The sequence below is a fragment of the Wyeomyia smithii genome, chromosome 1 (assembly GCF_029784165.1).
Source record: "Wyeomyia smithii strain HCP4-BCI-WySm-NY-G18 chromosome 1, ASM2978416v1, whole genome shotgun sequence".
NCBI classification, from domain to species: Eukaryota; Metazoa; Arthropoda; class Insecta; order Diptera; family Culicidae; genus Wyeomyia; species Wyeomyia smithii.
In genome coordinates this window covers 65,526,767-65,542,130 of record NC_073694.1, presented here as the reverse complement: position 1 = coordinate 65,542,130, position 15,364 = coordinate 65,526,767, and the positions used below count along the sequence as shown (strand labels likewise).

The window sequence follows — 15,364 nt, the reverse complement described above, 5'->3', positions numbered from 1 at the left end:
CAAAATTGTAGAAATAGTAATAACTGTAAAAATAGTAGAGGTAAAAACAGTAGAAACAGTAGAAACAGTAAAAACAGTATAAGCAGTAAAAATAGTAAAAACAATAAAAACAGTAAAAACAGCAGTCACAGCAAAAACAGTAGAACAGCTAAACAGTGAAAGCAGTAAAAACTGTGAAAACAATAAGTAAAAAGCAAAAACAGTAGAAACAGTACAAACAGTAAAAACAGTAAAAACAGCGAAAACAACAGAAACAGCAAAAACAATACAAGCAGTAGAAATATCAGAAAAAGTGCAAGCAGCAGAAATAGTAAAACAATTAAATCAATAGAAATATTAGGAACAGTAAAAATCGTAGAAACACTAAAAACTAGAAAAATGTGAAGACTGTAAAATCAGTTGAAAAAGTAAAACAGTAGTAATAGTAAAAGCAATAAATACAGTAAAAAAGTTAAAACAGTAATAATAGTGAAAACAGTGAAACTAGTTAAAACAGTCGAAGCAGTCAAAACATTAAAGAAAGTATAAAGTAAAATTAAGTTAAAACTGGTAAAATAGTAAAACTAATAAAAACAGCAAAGATAGTAAAAACAGTAAAAATAGTGAAAATAGAACAAACAGGAAAAACAGTCCAAACAGCAAAAACAGTATAAGCAGCAGAAACAGTAAAATTAGTACTGTAAAAATACATGAATATAGAGAAACTGGAACAATTGCAATATTTTTCAAGCATGGTAAATAGTAGAAACAGAAAACAGTGGACAATAACGGCGAAGAAGTAGTATAAACTGTAACGAAGAAACAGTAGAATTAATGACAGTATTAAAAAAACATAAATAACTTTAAATAAAAGAAACATGAAAAACAACATAAGATTTATGAACAATGGCGAAAAACAGTATAAAATAGAACGAACTGAAACAGTAACAATGGAATAACGAAACAAAATCGAGAACAGTAAGAAAGTAAAAATGGCGAAACAAAAAAAAACATTGGAGCCGGATCAATACCAAAAAGAGTAGGAATAAGGCATTAAGAGTAAAGGTAGTAACATCATAGCAAACAGTGGAAGCATAAAAAAGTTAATTTAACATTAACAAAACAGTTGAAACATTGAAGACAGTCAAAATATACAAAGAAGTAGAAACATAAAAAAGAGTAAAAAAAAAAAACAAAGAAAGTATTCGGAATAAGAAGAGTAACAATAATAATAATAATATTATTATTAATAGTAAAACATTCAGAAAACATCAAAAGTAAAAATCATGAACCCAGTATGTATAATAAAACAGTAAAATTACCTAAATTATGTAAAAAGTCTAAACGTATAAAATTGGAATAAAAATATAAAAATTCAAATTTTTTTTTGTCAATTCATCTAATATTTTACTGATTAGCGGCTCGAAACTAGTCCCTATTGTTTTCTACGATTGTAAATACATACAATATATCACACATTTTGGGCAAACTCGACTGTGGGACTTGAAACATTTTCTTTTTTTAATGAAAATTTGTGAATGTGTAGGCCTTACCTTCTAGGGCACTTCTCATTATTGAAAATACATCTAGACTAACATTTGCGAAGGTCTAAAGTTAATTTTTTTATTATGTCGATATATGTAAATAATTTAGAGAGATTGCAAAATGTTGTCAATGGATAACTTTTAAAGAATTATCTAAACATTTATTCAAAGTATTGAATAGATTAAATGTGAAATCGTACGAAACGAAATATTGTGATTCTACTCGAAGCTGAGCGTATCTTTATGAAAACACAAACAAAATTCTCCGCATAATATCAAGTGCATAATATTTCTTAAGATGGAGATAACCAAATCTAAAAGCTTTATTTCAAGACAAATTATTAATAATGACTTTTCAAGTGATTTTTATGAAATATTGTTAATTTTGTAAAGATGTTACAAAGACAGAAAGCACTGTTTTTCCACGTTTATGTTTTGGACATTCGGATAAATTACTTGAGGAGAATATTTACAAGTATTTATTAAATAACAATGCTTTTCTACCTTTTCCCAAGCGTAATTGATCGGACCAGAACACTTCACTCAAATATAAGGGCTAATCCTTTGTTGCGTCACGGTGCTCCCACAGACCGTTGTTATCAAATAAAAAATACCATGCAAAAAGGAAAACGCCAGTTTGTTCGTTATGATGTTCTTCATCTCTGGGTAAATTTTTGAAAAAATCGTTGGTAGCATTTTTGAGTTACGTCCATTTTATGTTGAAATGACCGATATTCTTAGGAAAGATTTCAATGGTACTTTGTACGTATACATAGATGTTTTACCAACCTGTAAACTATTTTCATGAGCAAAAAAACAAGCCTAAGCTTTAAAAAGGGCGCAACCTTTTCATTGCAATATAAATTAAATTAGTGAGAGGTCGCTCAACCGAATCAATCTCAACAAACGCATAAACAATGAACGTTACATACATAAATCCCTTTTAACTCAGTTTTATGGTTGCAAATCTTGACTACGTAAATCGAAGATAAAGTTGACATAAAGCTATTACTCAAAAATATAACCTTTTATTAAGATTGATTCGGTTGAGCGACCTCTCACTTATTTAATTTATATTGCAATGAAAAGGTTGCGCCCTTTTTGAAGCTTCGACTCATTTTTTGTTCATGCAAATTGCTTATAGGTAGGCAAAATATTTGTAACTACAAAGTACTATTGAAACCTGAGAGGCTAAAACCAATTACTGGTCGAGTTTGTATGACTTTCCTAAGAATATCGGTCATGTTAACATAAAATGGACATAACTCAAAAATGCGACGAATAAACTGGCGTTCACCGTTTTTATGGTATTTTTTGTTTGATAGTAACGGTATGTGGGAGCACCGTGTGCGCCACAAGTGATCAGTCGCATTCTCTTTCGTGAGACAATATGAAGAAACTTTAGAGAGAGTGTAATGTCCAATAAATACTTAATTTTATTTTATAGTGGTTTTAACCCTTAGGATCATACGCCAAAATACTTAAATGTTGATTTTTAATATTTAAAACAATAAATAACAAAAAAAAAATCTTAGAAAATATGTTCTGTTTTTGGCACTGTTCCATATTTGGCAACTGTAAATCGAGGAGCATGTTGCCAAAAACGGAACTTTCTTGTAGTAAAGGGGTTTTTTCTCGGCTTTACAGTCATTTAGCGATCAAACCGGTTTTATTTTTTCAATGCCCAACGTTTCAATGCTTTATTGCATCTTTATCAAGGGTTCTACAAAACGAATTGGTTAAACTTGCTTAAACAATTCGTTTTGTAGAACCCTTGATAAAGATGCAATAAAGCATTGAAACGTTGGGCATTGAAAAAATATAACTGTTTTGATCGCTAAATGACTGTAAAGCCGAGAAAAAAAACCCCTTTGCGAACAATATTCAGTCGAAAGCAAATCTTAACTTTCTCGTAGTAGTAAAAACAGTGTATTCGATGAAAACAGCAAAATCAGTGAAAACTATTTTCCCGTGTAGTCATTGAAAAGAGTCAAAACAGCAAAAATAATAAAATTAGTAGGAGGGTGGACACGACCGCATGATAGACTCTTCAGCCATATAATATATATCAGTACGGATATCCGACGCGGTATGAATGCGGTATAATGCATTTACTGCGGTGTAATGCATTTCTGTGGTAACTGAATGAAATTTGTAATTGTATTAATTTGCATTTTTTAGGCTTATTACATGTAATTAAAAAAGTATAATAAGTGGTTTTAATTAAACTGCAACTGTGATTGCCGTTGCAAATGCACGGTAGTTTGATGTTCACTATTTCCGAAGCTGTAAAAACGTGATCGAAATTTGCATGTTATAGAAGTTGCAATTTTGTGATTATTCCACTTATCAGTAAGAAGCGAATTTTACTTTTCTCATTTTGGAGTATAAAAATCCACTTTGTTCGGTAAAGTTGTGGCACATTTTGAAAGAAACAACTTTGTGGATAGTAATATACTTTTTTGGAGTTTTCTGTAGATTATCTCCAAAAATCAATTGTTTTAAATTTTACTTTTTATTGTGATTTTCTACAATTTTTCAACATTCAACAATATACCGAAACAAACAATTTCTTTAGAATTTTTTTTTATCCAACATATTTCTTTAGTAATTGACCATTTTTGCTGAAATAATGCTTAGTGCATTTACACTAATTACTTTTCACTAAAAAATATATATATATATCGAAGCCTTGGTGACCACAGCAAAGTTGTTTTTTAATAATTGTTCATCATTTTATAGTAGTTGGAATTTTGTGATTGATCTACCTGAAAGTGAGAAATTAATTTTATTTTTTTCGTTTTTACATATATAGATCCATTTTGCTGAGTATAGTTGCAGTATTATTCTAAGAAAGGACTTTGTCAAGACACTATACTTCTACCTGCCAATTTGAGTGAGTTATTGTGGAGTTTTCTTTATGATGCCCCTAAAATTGTTATTTCAATACAGATTTTTAGGGTGATTATCTACAATTTTTCAATCTCCTACAATAGTGTTCACTTTAATAAAACCCATAAATTCACCCAAAAGTTTATTTTTATCACTTATATTTAGTTAGTTGTTGAAGATTTTCCTTAAAATAATGCACCAATGTACTTACGTATATCTACAAAGCGAGAGACAAATGCCTATATCTGTATTGAATGATGTTTTACTTATATTTTAAAATAGAATTGGTTTTGTCTGCAGATCTTTGATAAAATAAACTTTTTATGATGAAATTGCTTGTTTTATTACAGCAAAGCATGTTGTAGAAGATTGAAAAATTGTTGAAAATCACTATTGAATGTTTTTTTTTGTTCCTGTATGCTTGCAGGGCACTGGGTACTGAAATACCGCTGCGACATTATTGCTGATTGTCTTTTGTGGTGGGCCCTGATTGCTCTGCACAGGTTACGGATTGCTCGTACTCATTGATGGAGTAGAACTGTTTTGTTGTAAACCTGTACCCCAATTAGGTACAACATAGTTGATGAAACTAATGACCTGCTTTGGATTAGAGCTTCATACTTGGTATAGAGTTAAAAGGTAGCTCCCTAAGAAGTTGTACCTAGAGGAAGCAAGAGCAAAGCAAATGCTCTGAACTCTCTGGTTCAGATTTGCAGAATCGGCAGGTGTCGTTCAACACTACACCGATTTTCTTTAAATGATAAAAAGCGGGACAGTGCTCGGTAAGGAGTCCCGTGATTATCCGTAGTTCACTACGATTTAGACTAAGTAACATTCTGGCGGTTCCAGGGTTCGGAAAGATTAACTGTTTAGCTTGTCTACAACCCTGTACCTGTTGCCATTGGGATGCTATTTCTATCCTTTCTCAAGTCAGTAGTTCGGTTTTGATAGCGGAATTGGACGTACCCAGAAACGGCTCGAGGCCAATAAACTGCTTAGCTGATCCCTGTCTTGCTATTCAGCGTGTTCATTACCATCGACTCCGCAATGTCCGGGCACCCAAAACAGAAAAACTGAGTTCTGTCGGGAAAGTTCCCGTAGAGTTTCAATGCATTCCCAAACAAGTTTGGAAGCGCATTTGACGGACTTAAGTGCTAGTAGTGCTTCTTAACTGTCCGAGAATAAACCGATATTCACATGTCTGTAGTTGCGTTTCAGACATATTTTTGCGCAGGTATATATGGCATATACCTCTGCTTGAAAAACGGTGGGCCATTTGTCCAGGGACAACGTTTACTTGGAACCGGGCCCGTATACACCAGATCCCGTTAGGGATCCCATTTTCGAGCCATCCGTATAAAAACAGACGATGCCAGGTGGAAGATTAGGCCCTCCATTGTTCCACATAGAGCGGTTTGTTTCCATCACTCTATACGGAATATGCGTGTCAATCCAGTTGGAGACTGTAGTTAATAGCGGAGTTAGTTTGAACTCCCTAAGTATGCGAAGGTGGCCGATTTGGTCCCCTTCGAGTATAGTTTTCCTCCTTTGCAACCTTAGAGCGCCAAGCTCTGCTACCTTTTTCACATGAAGATGTAGAGGCAGTAGGCAGAGCATAGCTTCCATGGCTGCAGTTGGAGTTATTATTATTATTATTATTATTATTATTATTACAAGGGCAGCATAGGTGATTCTTGGTCGTAAGACCAGAGTTCCAAGTCTGGTTTCAGTTCCCAGGTCTTACCGAACAGAGTCCTGCAGGCCCAGATCGCGAAGGTCGCTTTCTTAGCGGCATGATCCAGTTGTGCAGACCAGTTCAGTTTCTTGTCCTGAATAATTCCGAGGTATTTGATTTCATTGCTGAAGACCAGTCTAACTCCATTCAGTGTTGGAAGAGCGATGGAGATCTTCCTTCGTCTACTGAATGGAATTAGGACTGTTTTTAAGGGGCTTATGTTTAGACCCTCCTGTAGACACCATAACATGGTGGCATTCAGAGCCCCTTGCATTCGGCTCGACAGAGTTGCGTCGTCTTTACCTCTGACGATGAGGACGATGTCATCAGCGTATCCAATGACCTCGTAACCAAGCTGTGAAAGCTTGTTGAGAAGTGCGTCGACAACTAGTGACCATAACGAGGGCGAGAGAACCCCTCCTTGCGGGCATCCCTTGATCACCGTGAATCCAGCTCCTTGAAGCTTGGTCGATTCCCTTATTGAAGAGAGCCGTATTAATTAATGCAAAGGACGTGTTATCGAAGGCCCCTTCAATATCAAGAAAGGCACATTTCGCCGTCTGATAATTCAAGGACTTTTCAATAAACGTCACTAAGCTATGAAGAGCAGTTTCTGTTGACTTGCCGCTTTGCAGCGGGGAGTCTTTGAGAAACTCATCACGTATATATTTATCTATTATTTCCTCCATCAACTATTAAATGTCATATTGAACAGAACTGATTTTCAGTGTGATCTATAGAAAAATCCTTCAAAAGTCCATTAAAATTGGTAAATTCCCCTCCGAAATCAATTTTTCGGGGTAAAATTATTTCGATCACGTTTTTGTAGCTTTAGAAACAGTGTGCAGCGGTATATACGAAACTAATCCGATTTTAAACAGAAAAGTTCGGCACGTTCTGCTAAGAATACTGAACACTTAAGGATGAAACTTTTAAATACTACAAGTCATACAGCCCTAGAGTTGTATGAAATGGTGACGTGGGACTAAATACTGTAATTACGGACACAATAAATTCGTTTGTTCAGTGATTTACGTATTTTAATTCTCACCCTCCCTCACCCAGAGAGCTAATATAAGTATGTTATTTTATTTGTGAAGTTAAATATAAAAAAATATCTACAGGGTGACAAAAAAGTCCGGTCACGCAGGAAAATCTTAATATTTCAAAAAATAAAAAGAAAATCTGAATCTTCATAGCTTTATTCAGTAACTCATAAAGATACTTCACAGGCGATATCTCGCAATTACACCACCTTTCTCTGATCGAACCAGCTTCAGACGTCTCGGAAAGTCGTCGCGAACGGCGCGCACGTGCTCCATCGGCATCTCGTCCCAGATTTTCGTGATAACTCGCATGAATTGCTCCAAATTTGTTATTTTATAGTCGTTCAGCTTCGACATCATGTATCCCCACACGAAATAATCCAGTGGATTCAGATCCGGAGACGACGGAGGCCATTCATTCTTCGAAATGAAATCAGTCAAGTTTTCCTCACATCACGCCTGAACAACCTTTCCGGTGTGGGATGGGGCGCTTCTTGCTGGAAGCAGTAGTAATCGTCTTCAAACAATAGTTCACCTTGAGGCAGAACATTTTTATTCAAAACCGCGTCCAGGTAGTACGCTGCGTTGACTTTGACCCCTTTATCGATAAAAATAAGAGGCAGTTTACCTCTCTTTCAAATGGCTCCCCAAACCATCACTGACGTCTTATTTTGGAATCGGGAAACGTTCAGCTTGTCCGCAGGAACTTGTTGGTGGCTCACACTCCAAACTCGATAATTTTGGCGATTGACTGTTTGCTCCAAAACGAACAGCTTCTCGTCCGAAAAAATAATCTCGTCATCTGCGCGCCAACCGAGCAACTCCCGCGACCAGGCATGGGGAAAACACTGCACACTAAAACGGTTGTGGCCCATCTGCTAACAAACACACCACGCAGGGCTATTCGTATTACCCTCTGTCGCTAGCTTAAGACAAAACACTGGAGAGCCATTCGTTAACACACGAGCCGAGGGTTTTGAACTTCGGCACATGAGGCAGCCGAGTGCTTGCAGTTGTAGGGAACACACAAGCATTGGTCGCCACGATGAGATCGACAATGGTATAATAATGGACAGCTTGACGGTAGTCATCGCATACAAGTATGATACAACCACCTGCAACATTTTTTTCATATGTAGTTTTGTAAAAATGAAGCGTTTGAGAAAACACGTGTTAGCAAGCGGGCTCTCGAGGGCTCACGAAGTCGGGAACACTCGGGCCTGTATTTACCGACGCTTCTTAAGGGCTGTTTTATTTAGAACACAGTGGGTTTTAGTTTTGTATAAGCACTGAAGTGCAATCAAAATACCTTCCGTGGCATCGCGTAAAACACACACGCAGTGGTGTGGTGGGTTTGGACATGCCTGCCCGCGACCATCCTTTGTGGCTTTGGTAACCCCATGAACCACCTGTTTTTTTTACGGTGTAAGCTTTAAATCCTTGCGCAGAAACAGGCGGATTGATTCTCGGTTCATTTTAAGGTTCCTGTCCAGCTTCCGTGCAGATTGGGCGGGATTCCGGCGAATCCGGTTTCGTATAATCTTTTTCAGCCTTGGAGTTCTCACAGACCTTGGTCGTCCAGATCGTGCCTTGTCCTCGGTGCCTCCGGTCTCTAGGTACCGATTTATGGTCCGGTACATGAATTTCCGGTTGATTCCGAGCGGTTTTAGGTGTTTGAACATGTGTCCGGGTTTGTACCCTTTCACATATTCAGCGATAACAGCTGCTCTTAACTCTGCCATGGCGCACAACTCAATGTAAACAAACTGCACAGAAACGAAACTCTGCCACTTTGGGCAGCAAAGTTATTCTTTTCATTTGACATATAGATGGCACCAGAGAGATGCAACGTCTAGGCTACAGGCGACCCCAAAAAAGTGTGACCGGACTTTTTTGTCACCGTGTAACAGTGTTGAAATGTAAAAAAAAGATTCTGAATAGATCTTAATAAATGGACAAAAAATTCATAAGCACTCGCCGTCTCTTATTCTTCTATAAACTAAATATAAATTATGATATTAAGTCGGTCACGATTATTTGGTGAATATCGAAGAAAAACATAAAATAATAACTTATAACCGTTGCAAAATGTTCAATTTTTGTTGAGTAATTTATGTTTTTTTATGGTAATCATATTCATGAGATAAACTTTCAATCACCATCAGTATCAGCGTTGTAGTTTTGATTGCACGTGAATAGAAGTCGTGCTCGCTGCAATGATAGACGACGAGAAACTAGCGGTGCTCTGCTCCACATATACTCCACGGTACTGTTGCTTTTACCACCAGTTTTCTTTCAAAACATCAGTTTCTATCTCGCTCTAACAACAGGTTTAAAAATTGTTCAAGAAAAGGGGTTGTTTCAAACTTTTCGAAAAAAAAAACATTCGAGAACCTTCGAGACATCAAATTAGTCTAGGTTCATGAAAGCAAACATAAATTGACCTGTTGGGATGGGGAGACTCTGGCAATTTTTTTTGGCTATTGATACATATAATATCACAGGGAATGGTTAGTGTCTATTCATGTCGTCTGTGCTAGGAATGCTAGCATGTGCTTGGTTCATTGTTCTCGTAAATCTTTCCTTGACACTTTTTATCGATTTTTACCGTTTTGCAATGAAAAAAAAAATTGATAACTAGCGTATTACAAAATTGTTCAACATTTTATCTATCCACCAACATATTAGGGGTCTTCACATCGAGCTCGTTAACAAATACCCAGCCGTAAAAATACTCACCTCCATTGACGAGTAATGGAAGATACACAGTTTACGGCTGGGTATTCGTATACGAGCTCGATGTGGAGACCCCTATTGTTATCCATCATGTGGTTATGCTGTTATTATCGTTTGAAATCTGACGCTACATTAGCCAGTTTCATTTCCAATTTTTCAGAATGCATACCAGTATAGAAAACAAAGACGTAGTCCCACGCCAAAAAGACGGCTATAGTTTGACATCTCAGCAGCATTACGAACTATATGCTCATGTCTGCCATCAGTTACCGTTAGCAGAATTTTAATTCCCCCCAGTCGCACGTCGGCAATATTCAACACGTAACAGTTGCAGTCTTGGTATCTGCATCCATCCGACACGAGAACAAGAACACTTTTTTCATTCTAAGCCGCAACACGACACGATACGTGTTATATCCCTTTCCGACCGGGCCCGTATAATTGCGTAGGTAGAAGGTGACTTGAACAAAACCTTCTCTCTCGCTTTTTGAACGTCCTATTCATTGTTTTATTGTTCACAACGCTAGTGTCAACATCGTAGCTGCTACGAAAAATAAAAAACCGGAGCAAGCAAGTGTTTTTAAATAGGAATTGCTTCGAGTTAGGTTTTGTTATCCGTCATTTTTTACCTACACAATTGTGTGGGCTCGGTCGGAAAGGGATATTGTTGCATTTGTAAAAGTTCTATTTTGTTCGGAAAAGAAGGCGAACTCGTGATTGGATAGCCGCTGCTTTGCTGGTTTTTAACTGGTAAGATATGCCAATAATTACACCAAAAATCGTGAAAAACTTAACATATCGATTAAGTGTGTAGTGTTCAGGAACTATTTAGTGAAAGTAACCATTCTAAACTATATCATGCTTTTCTCAACTATAAAATCGGGGTGGTTGTTGGTTGAATGCAGCGAAACGAAACCAAAATGATTGATTTACAACTCAACTTTGCATCAATTTACCATCGGAAAAAAGAATCAAACTGCCAAAGACATCACAGTAATCGAATAACCGTCCTGGCTCTAAAAAGACGTTTTTAGTACATTCCTGTTATATACAAATCAAAATATCTTAGGGTTTCGTGGAACGGAGAGAATGATATAACTTAAAAAAAAGGTGGGGTCATCTTCGATATGGACATAGAATTAACATCACGAACAAAAATCAAGCTAGCGATTGGTTAAATGCTGCTTTTCCATTTTATTTTTAGTTCATTTTTCCACAAGTTTGCAATTAAAATGATATTTCAACTATTATATCTTTCAAGAATCTGTTTAGTAAAATTACAATGCATGGGTTCGAGAATGACGTACCATGCCATGTACCATCCAGATCTATAGAAGTGAACTTGTTGGCGTTCAAAATTCATTAGATGCTAGTAATCAAAAACTAAAGAGGGCTAATTTTTGTTACACTCTACATAACATGCTACCCTGCTAAACTAAGACGCAGTTCTACGTCAAAAACAACAAAATAACAGTTCTGCGGAAAGTGCAAAATATAAAGCAAAAAGTGAGTAGGAAGAAAATTAGTCAAAATATAAATGCCAAAATTGGAATGAAATTTTGATTCAATGAAAAAACGATTAAAATTTTTGAGTTCGTCTCATACGTTACATCCATGCTCTCATTGATATTCTCCTAGCTAGCGAGTTTACAAACAACCACAGTAATGTAACCTTGTTTTCCGATTCTCTCATTTGCAGATTCGCGGTCGGACACTGAATCGGTTGGCGAACTCCGCCAAGTTGGACCGTTTATCGTCGAACACCCGGTACTTGATTTGCGTTCTAGGCCTGGGCAACTGGTTGTCCTACCATAGTGACATCCACAGCCTGCTGAACCAATCCAATCAGATCCAGAACCAGATTCTGAACAATCAGCCGGGCTTCATGATGGACGAGTTGGACACTTCGTTCAGCAATACGTTGCTTTCGCTGATGATGGACACGCCAACATCTCGGTGCACGGAAGTGCGCACACTGGACGCAATCGGGCCAAATCCACTGGCCGAGGTGGACGGCATGTCCAGCCAGGGCATTATTCATTCGATACTGACACGGCGGCTAGGTTTAATAGTGGGCTGCTGCTTGGGGATTATTGTGTTTATAGTGCTAGTCTCGGTGCTCGGTTATCTCAAGATCAAGAAGCAGCGGTTGGAAGCCGCCAAACGGCAGCAACAGCCGATGGCACCGGAATTTATTTCATATCGGCACTTTTCCATTCCGAACGATGAACACGGTCGCGATGGGGTGGCCGGGGCAGGTGGAACGAACACCTTCCTGCATAACAATCACCACCAGAACCAGCAGCCGCCGCCGGGGGGAGACGGACATCCGAGCTTCATATCCGGAGCGGTGCTGGGGACGACCACCACACACAACGGGGACGTGACTGATGAGCGGATAAAGGTATTTATTGACAGTTGAAGTAGCTAGAGGACCACCCAACCTGCAATGTGCGCCAACTCGTCATTTCGGTTGGCGATTACACGCTGCTTTCTGGGTTTTACCGTTTGTCGTCACTGCTATTGTATGCTAATTTTCTAGTCACCAAAAACCAATTTTGTTGATAAACAAAACCAAAATCGAAACAACGATCAAAACCACAAGTAAGAAACAAAAATCAAAGTAGACATCGCTGGTATTAAGCGAAGAATGAGAAAATCAAAGAAACCTTATAAGCTTCTACAAACAGAGTAGCAAAAAAATCGTAGAAAGCCGGCAAACTCGATGTGGGTGGCGTCACCCCTGGTATTGTGTAAATACAGTAAACAGTAAAGAAAAAGCAAAGCAAACCAACAGAACACAGTTCAGCCGCGGGTGAAAAGTTCATCTCCTAGACAAGCGAATGTTGGCTTGACCCCCCTCCTCCCCCTTTGATCGTCGTCGCTGCCTGGCGGCGTGGTTAAGCAGGTGGAGAGAGAGAGACCTGTTTTGGTTGAAAATGTTTGCACACCTTGTAAATAGAGTGAAATCGTACGGAGGCGACGGACGGGTCGAGATATAGGTCGCAAAGAGTGAATTATTTTAACAAGCCAGAATAAATTAGGGAAAAGTTTGATAGGAAAACAAGCTGCTGCGAACAGTAGGTAAATAAATTTTTAATTTATAGCACCGGCAAGTTGCACGCTTGTCGGCTGTTCATAACACAACAGCAACAGATATTAGGCGAAAAGTTTACCGGTGAATGGGTCCGAGGAGGACCACAACAGACAGCGCCGTGACGGTGTGCGAAAGCTTGGATGTTTCGGTGGGAAGTTTGTGTGTGGCAACTCGGTTTGGAAAGGGCTATCGTTGTTTACACGCCTTTTCTCGATTAACCACTCTCCGCACCTCTATTCGGGCACTGAAGCTTGACGGGTGCTGATAAGAGCAGTGCAATCAATTTAGTTTTCGTTTATTCGCGAGTTTTGGGAGGGAATGAATCATGGTAACTAGGACGAACAGTTGTAGGAGTTGAAGTAGAGAGGATCGGAGTAACTCGTCTGTGTTTATCCAACTAATCGGTTTTTGCTGGCAGTGCAAATTGAGCACTGTTCATTGTTTGTTAATATTATTTAAATTTAATCTCGCTAAGACATTTGCTTTACTACGATGGAATATTCACGCAAAAGTTGGATGGTGCGAATTTACGAGGATGTTTTGTAAAACTTTTCCTAGATTTATGCTATATTTTTCATCCTTGCCATAACTCAACTTTTGTCATGCGATGTTTTGGTTGAAACCCCTTCCGTATGAAAATGTTTACCTGTAATAGTATCGTATTATGTGTTTGTGAAAGGTAGGATTTTTTGTTGGGATACAGGACAAAACTTGCGTAGAAACCGATGCAATTCAAGTCAATCATTGTTAAATTAACGGGTCAAAATTAGCATCAAAGTGGGGTAATTCGTATTTCACCCGAGTACCTAGCACGGTCGGGATTTTTCCAACTGACGAATGAAAATCGCATCCAACCCATCACCCATCCAAGTTTTCTCATCGTCGCGGCTAATATCAATTATTATTATTCCGAACAAAGAGCAAGCACCCGACATGGATGACCCGGAAAAAAGGCATTTTCGTTCAAAAGGGCAAACAAGCAACGACTTTCCTAAGATGTCTGCTCTTTGCGGAACTTCTGTGACTTCGGTCCCCTTCACCGGTCCGTGAGAAGAACAATGGGCGAAAAAACAATCTCCGCGACAGGCACGTGGAGAATTTTTTTTCTTTCGTTAGATAATTTTTCGAAGTGCTTTAGTTTTACTTCAAAACTTTTAAAAATTGACATTTACCAGTTAACGTTACCTCCAGAACCCATCACTATGGATTCACCCCAGTATCAAGATAATTAGTGGTTGCGAGAAAACGTAACTTTTTTTACTGTTTGGGAGTGAACAGCTATATCTAGGATCTTTTTTGTGCCACACTAAAGTTTAAGTTAATTTTTACCATTTAGTTTAACGTGCTATGAAACGGAGACTGGCGTTTATCGATCGGTGTCAGCGGCGAGAAAGTCGCTTGTGTACCTGGACACGGTCTAGACTAAAGCGGAATGCACGAGTGAATGAGAGTGTGCATCCAAGTTGTGTTAATTGTTAAAAGAAATAATTAGTTAAATTGAACTTTATCGCTATATTCTCCAAAGGAAAGGTCGAAATAACTTTTGTAAAAACTTTGTTGACAGTTGTTTTTCAATATTTTGTCATCCATTAGTTTATCATAAGAGTGAACAATTTGCACCTTTCACAAAACGTTCCTTCGAAAGGTAACTATGTTACTAAAAAGTCTTTTTAGTGCAAAGCATTATGATCACATATAAATCAGAAAAAATGTAAGAAAACAGTAGTAAATAGAGGAGAAACAAAAAAAAAGCAAAAAATATAACACAACTCACATACAAACATTAGTAGGCAAATTATGAAAATCAAGTTTTATAAAATCAAAAGAATGATAAAATTCAAAAGGTACATGCCATTTTAGAAATTTTGATGAACAATTACACAGACTAAATGGGCAATTCTACACAAACACACACAACACACTGCAAAAAGTTCGTAGCCCAATCGAAGCGGAAGTCAAAAAAAAAAGAGCGTGAACTCAATAAATAATAATCAATTATAGAACATGTTGGCTAATTTAAATTCTTCTCCGGAAAGAAATTCCTTTGTCTAGTAACTGGCCGCAGTTAAGTGGAAAATTACATGCCTATTACTCGGTACCACAGAGAAGTGGTCTGTCATGTCAGTCCATTTTCGCATACCACGTGTCATCTCGAACATTCGTGTGTGTACGTTACAGGCGCTATTTTTCATTGTCATCCTCGAACAATGAAACGGCAAAGATAGGCTCAACGAAGGCATGTTTGCCCAAGACTACCAACGCAGCACAGGTTGGAAGCAGTGAAAAACAAATCACACCATTTCCTTTCTGTGCCTCCTCGTAAAAGCGGTTAGCG

At 37.8% G+C, this 15,364-nt stretch overlaps 1 protein-coding gene across 4 annotated transcripts in view; it reads left to right on the top strand.

Annotated features, from left to right (window-relative positions):
* The window catches only part of LOC129719055 (protein artichoke), a 123,165-nt gene extending 108,133 nt beyond the window's left edge, over positions 1 to 15,032 (top strand). For all 4 annotated transcript variants that reach the window (XM_055670418.1, XM_055670425.1, XM_055670442.1 and 1 more), the window contains one exon: positions 11,632 to 15,032. In XM_055670418.1, the coding sequence (XP_055526393.1) occupies positions 11,632 to 12,354 (723 nt within the window). In that variant the 3' untranslated portion in view covers positions 12,355 to 15,032. The remainder of the gene's footprint in view (positions 1 to 11,631) is intronic.
* Positions 15,033 to 15,364: the final 332 nt, after the last annotated feature.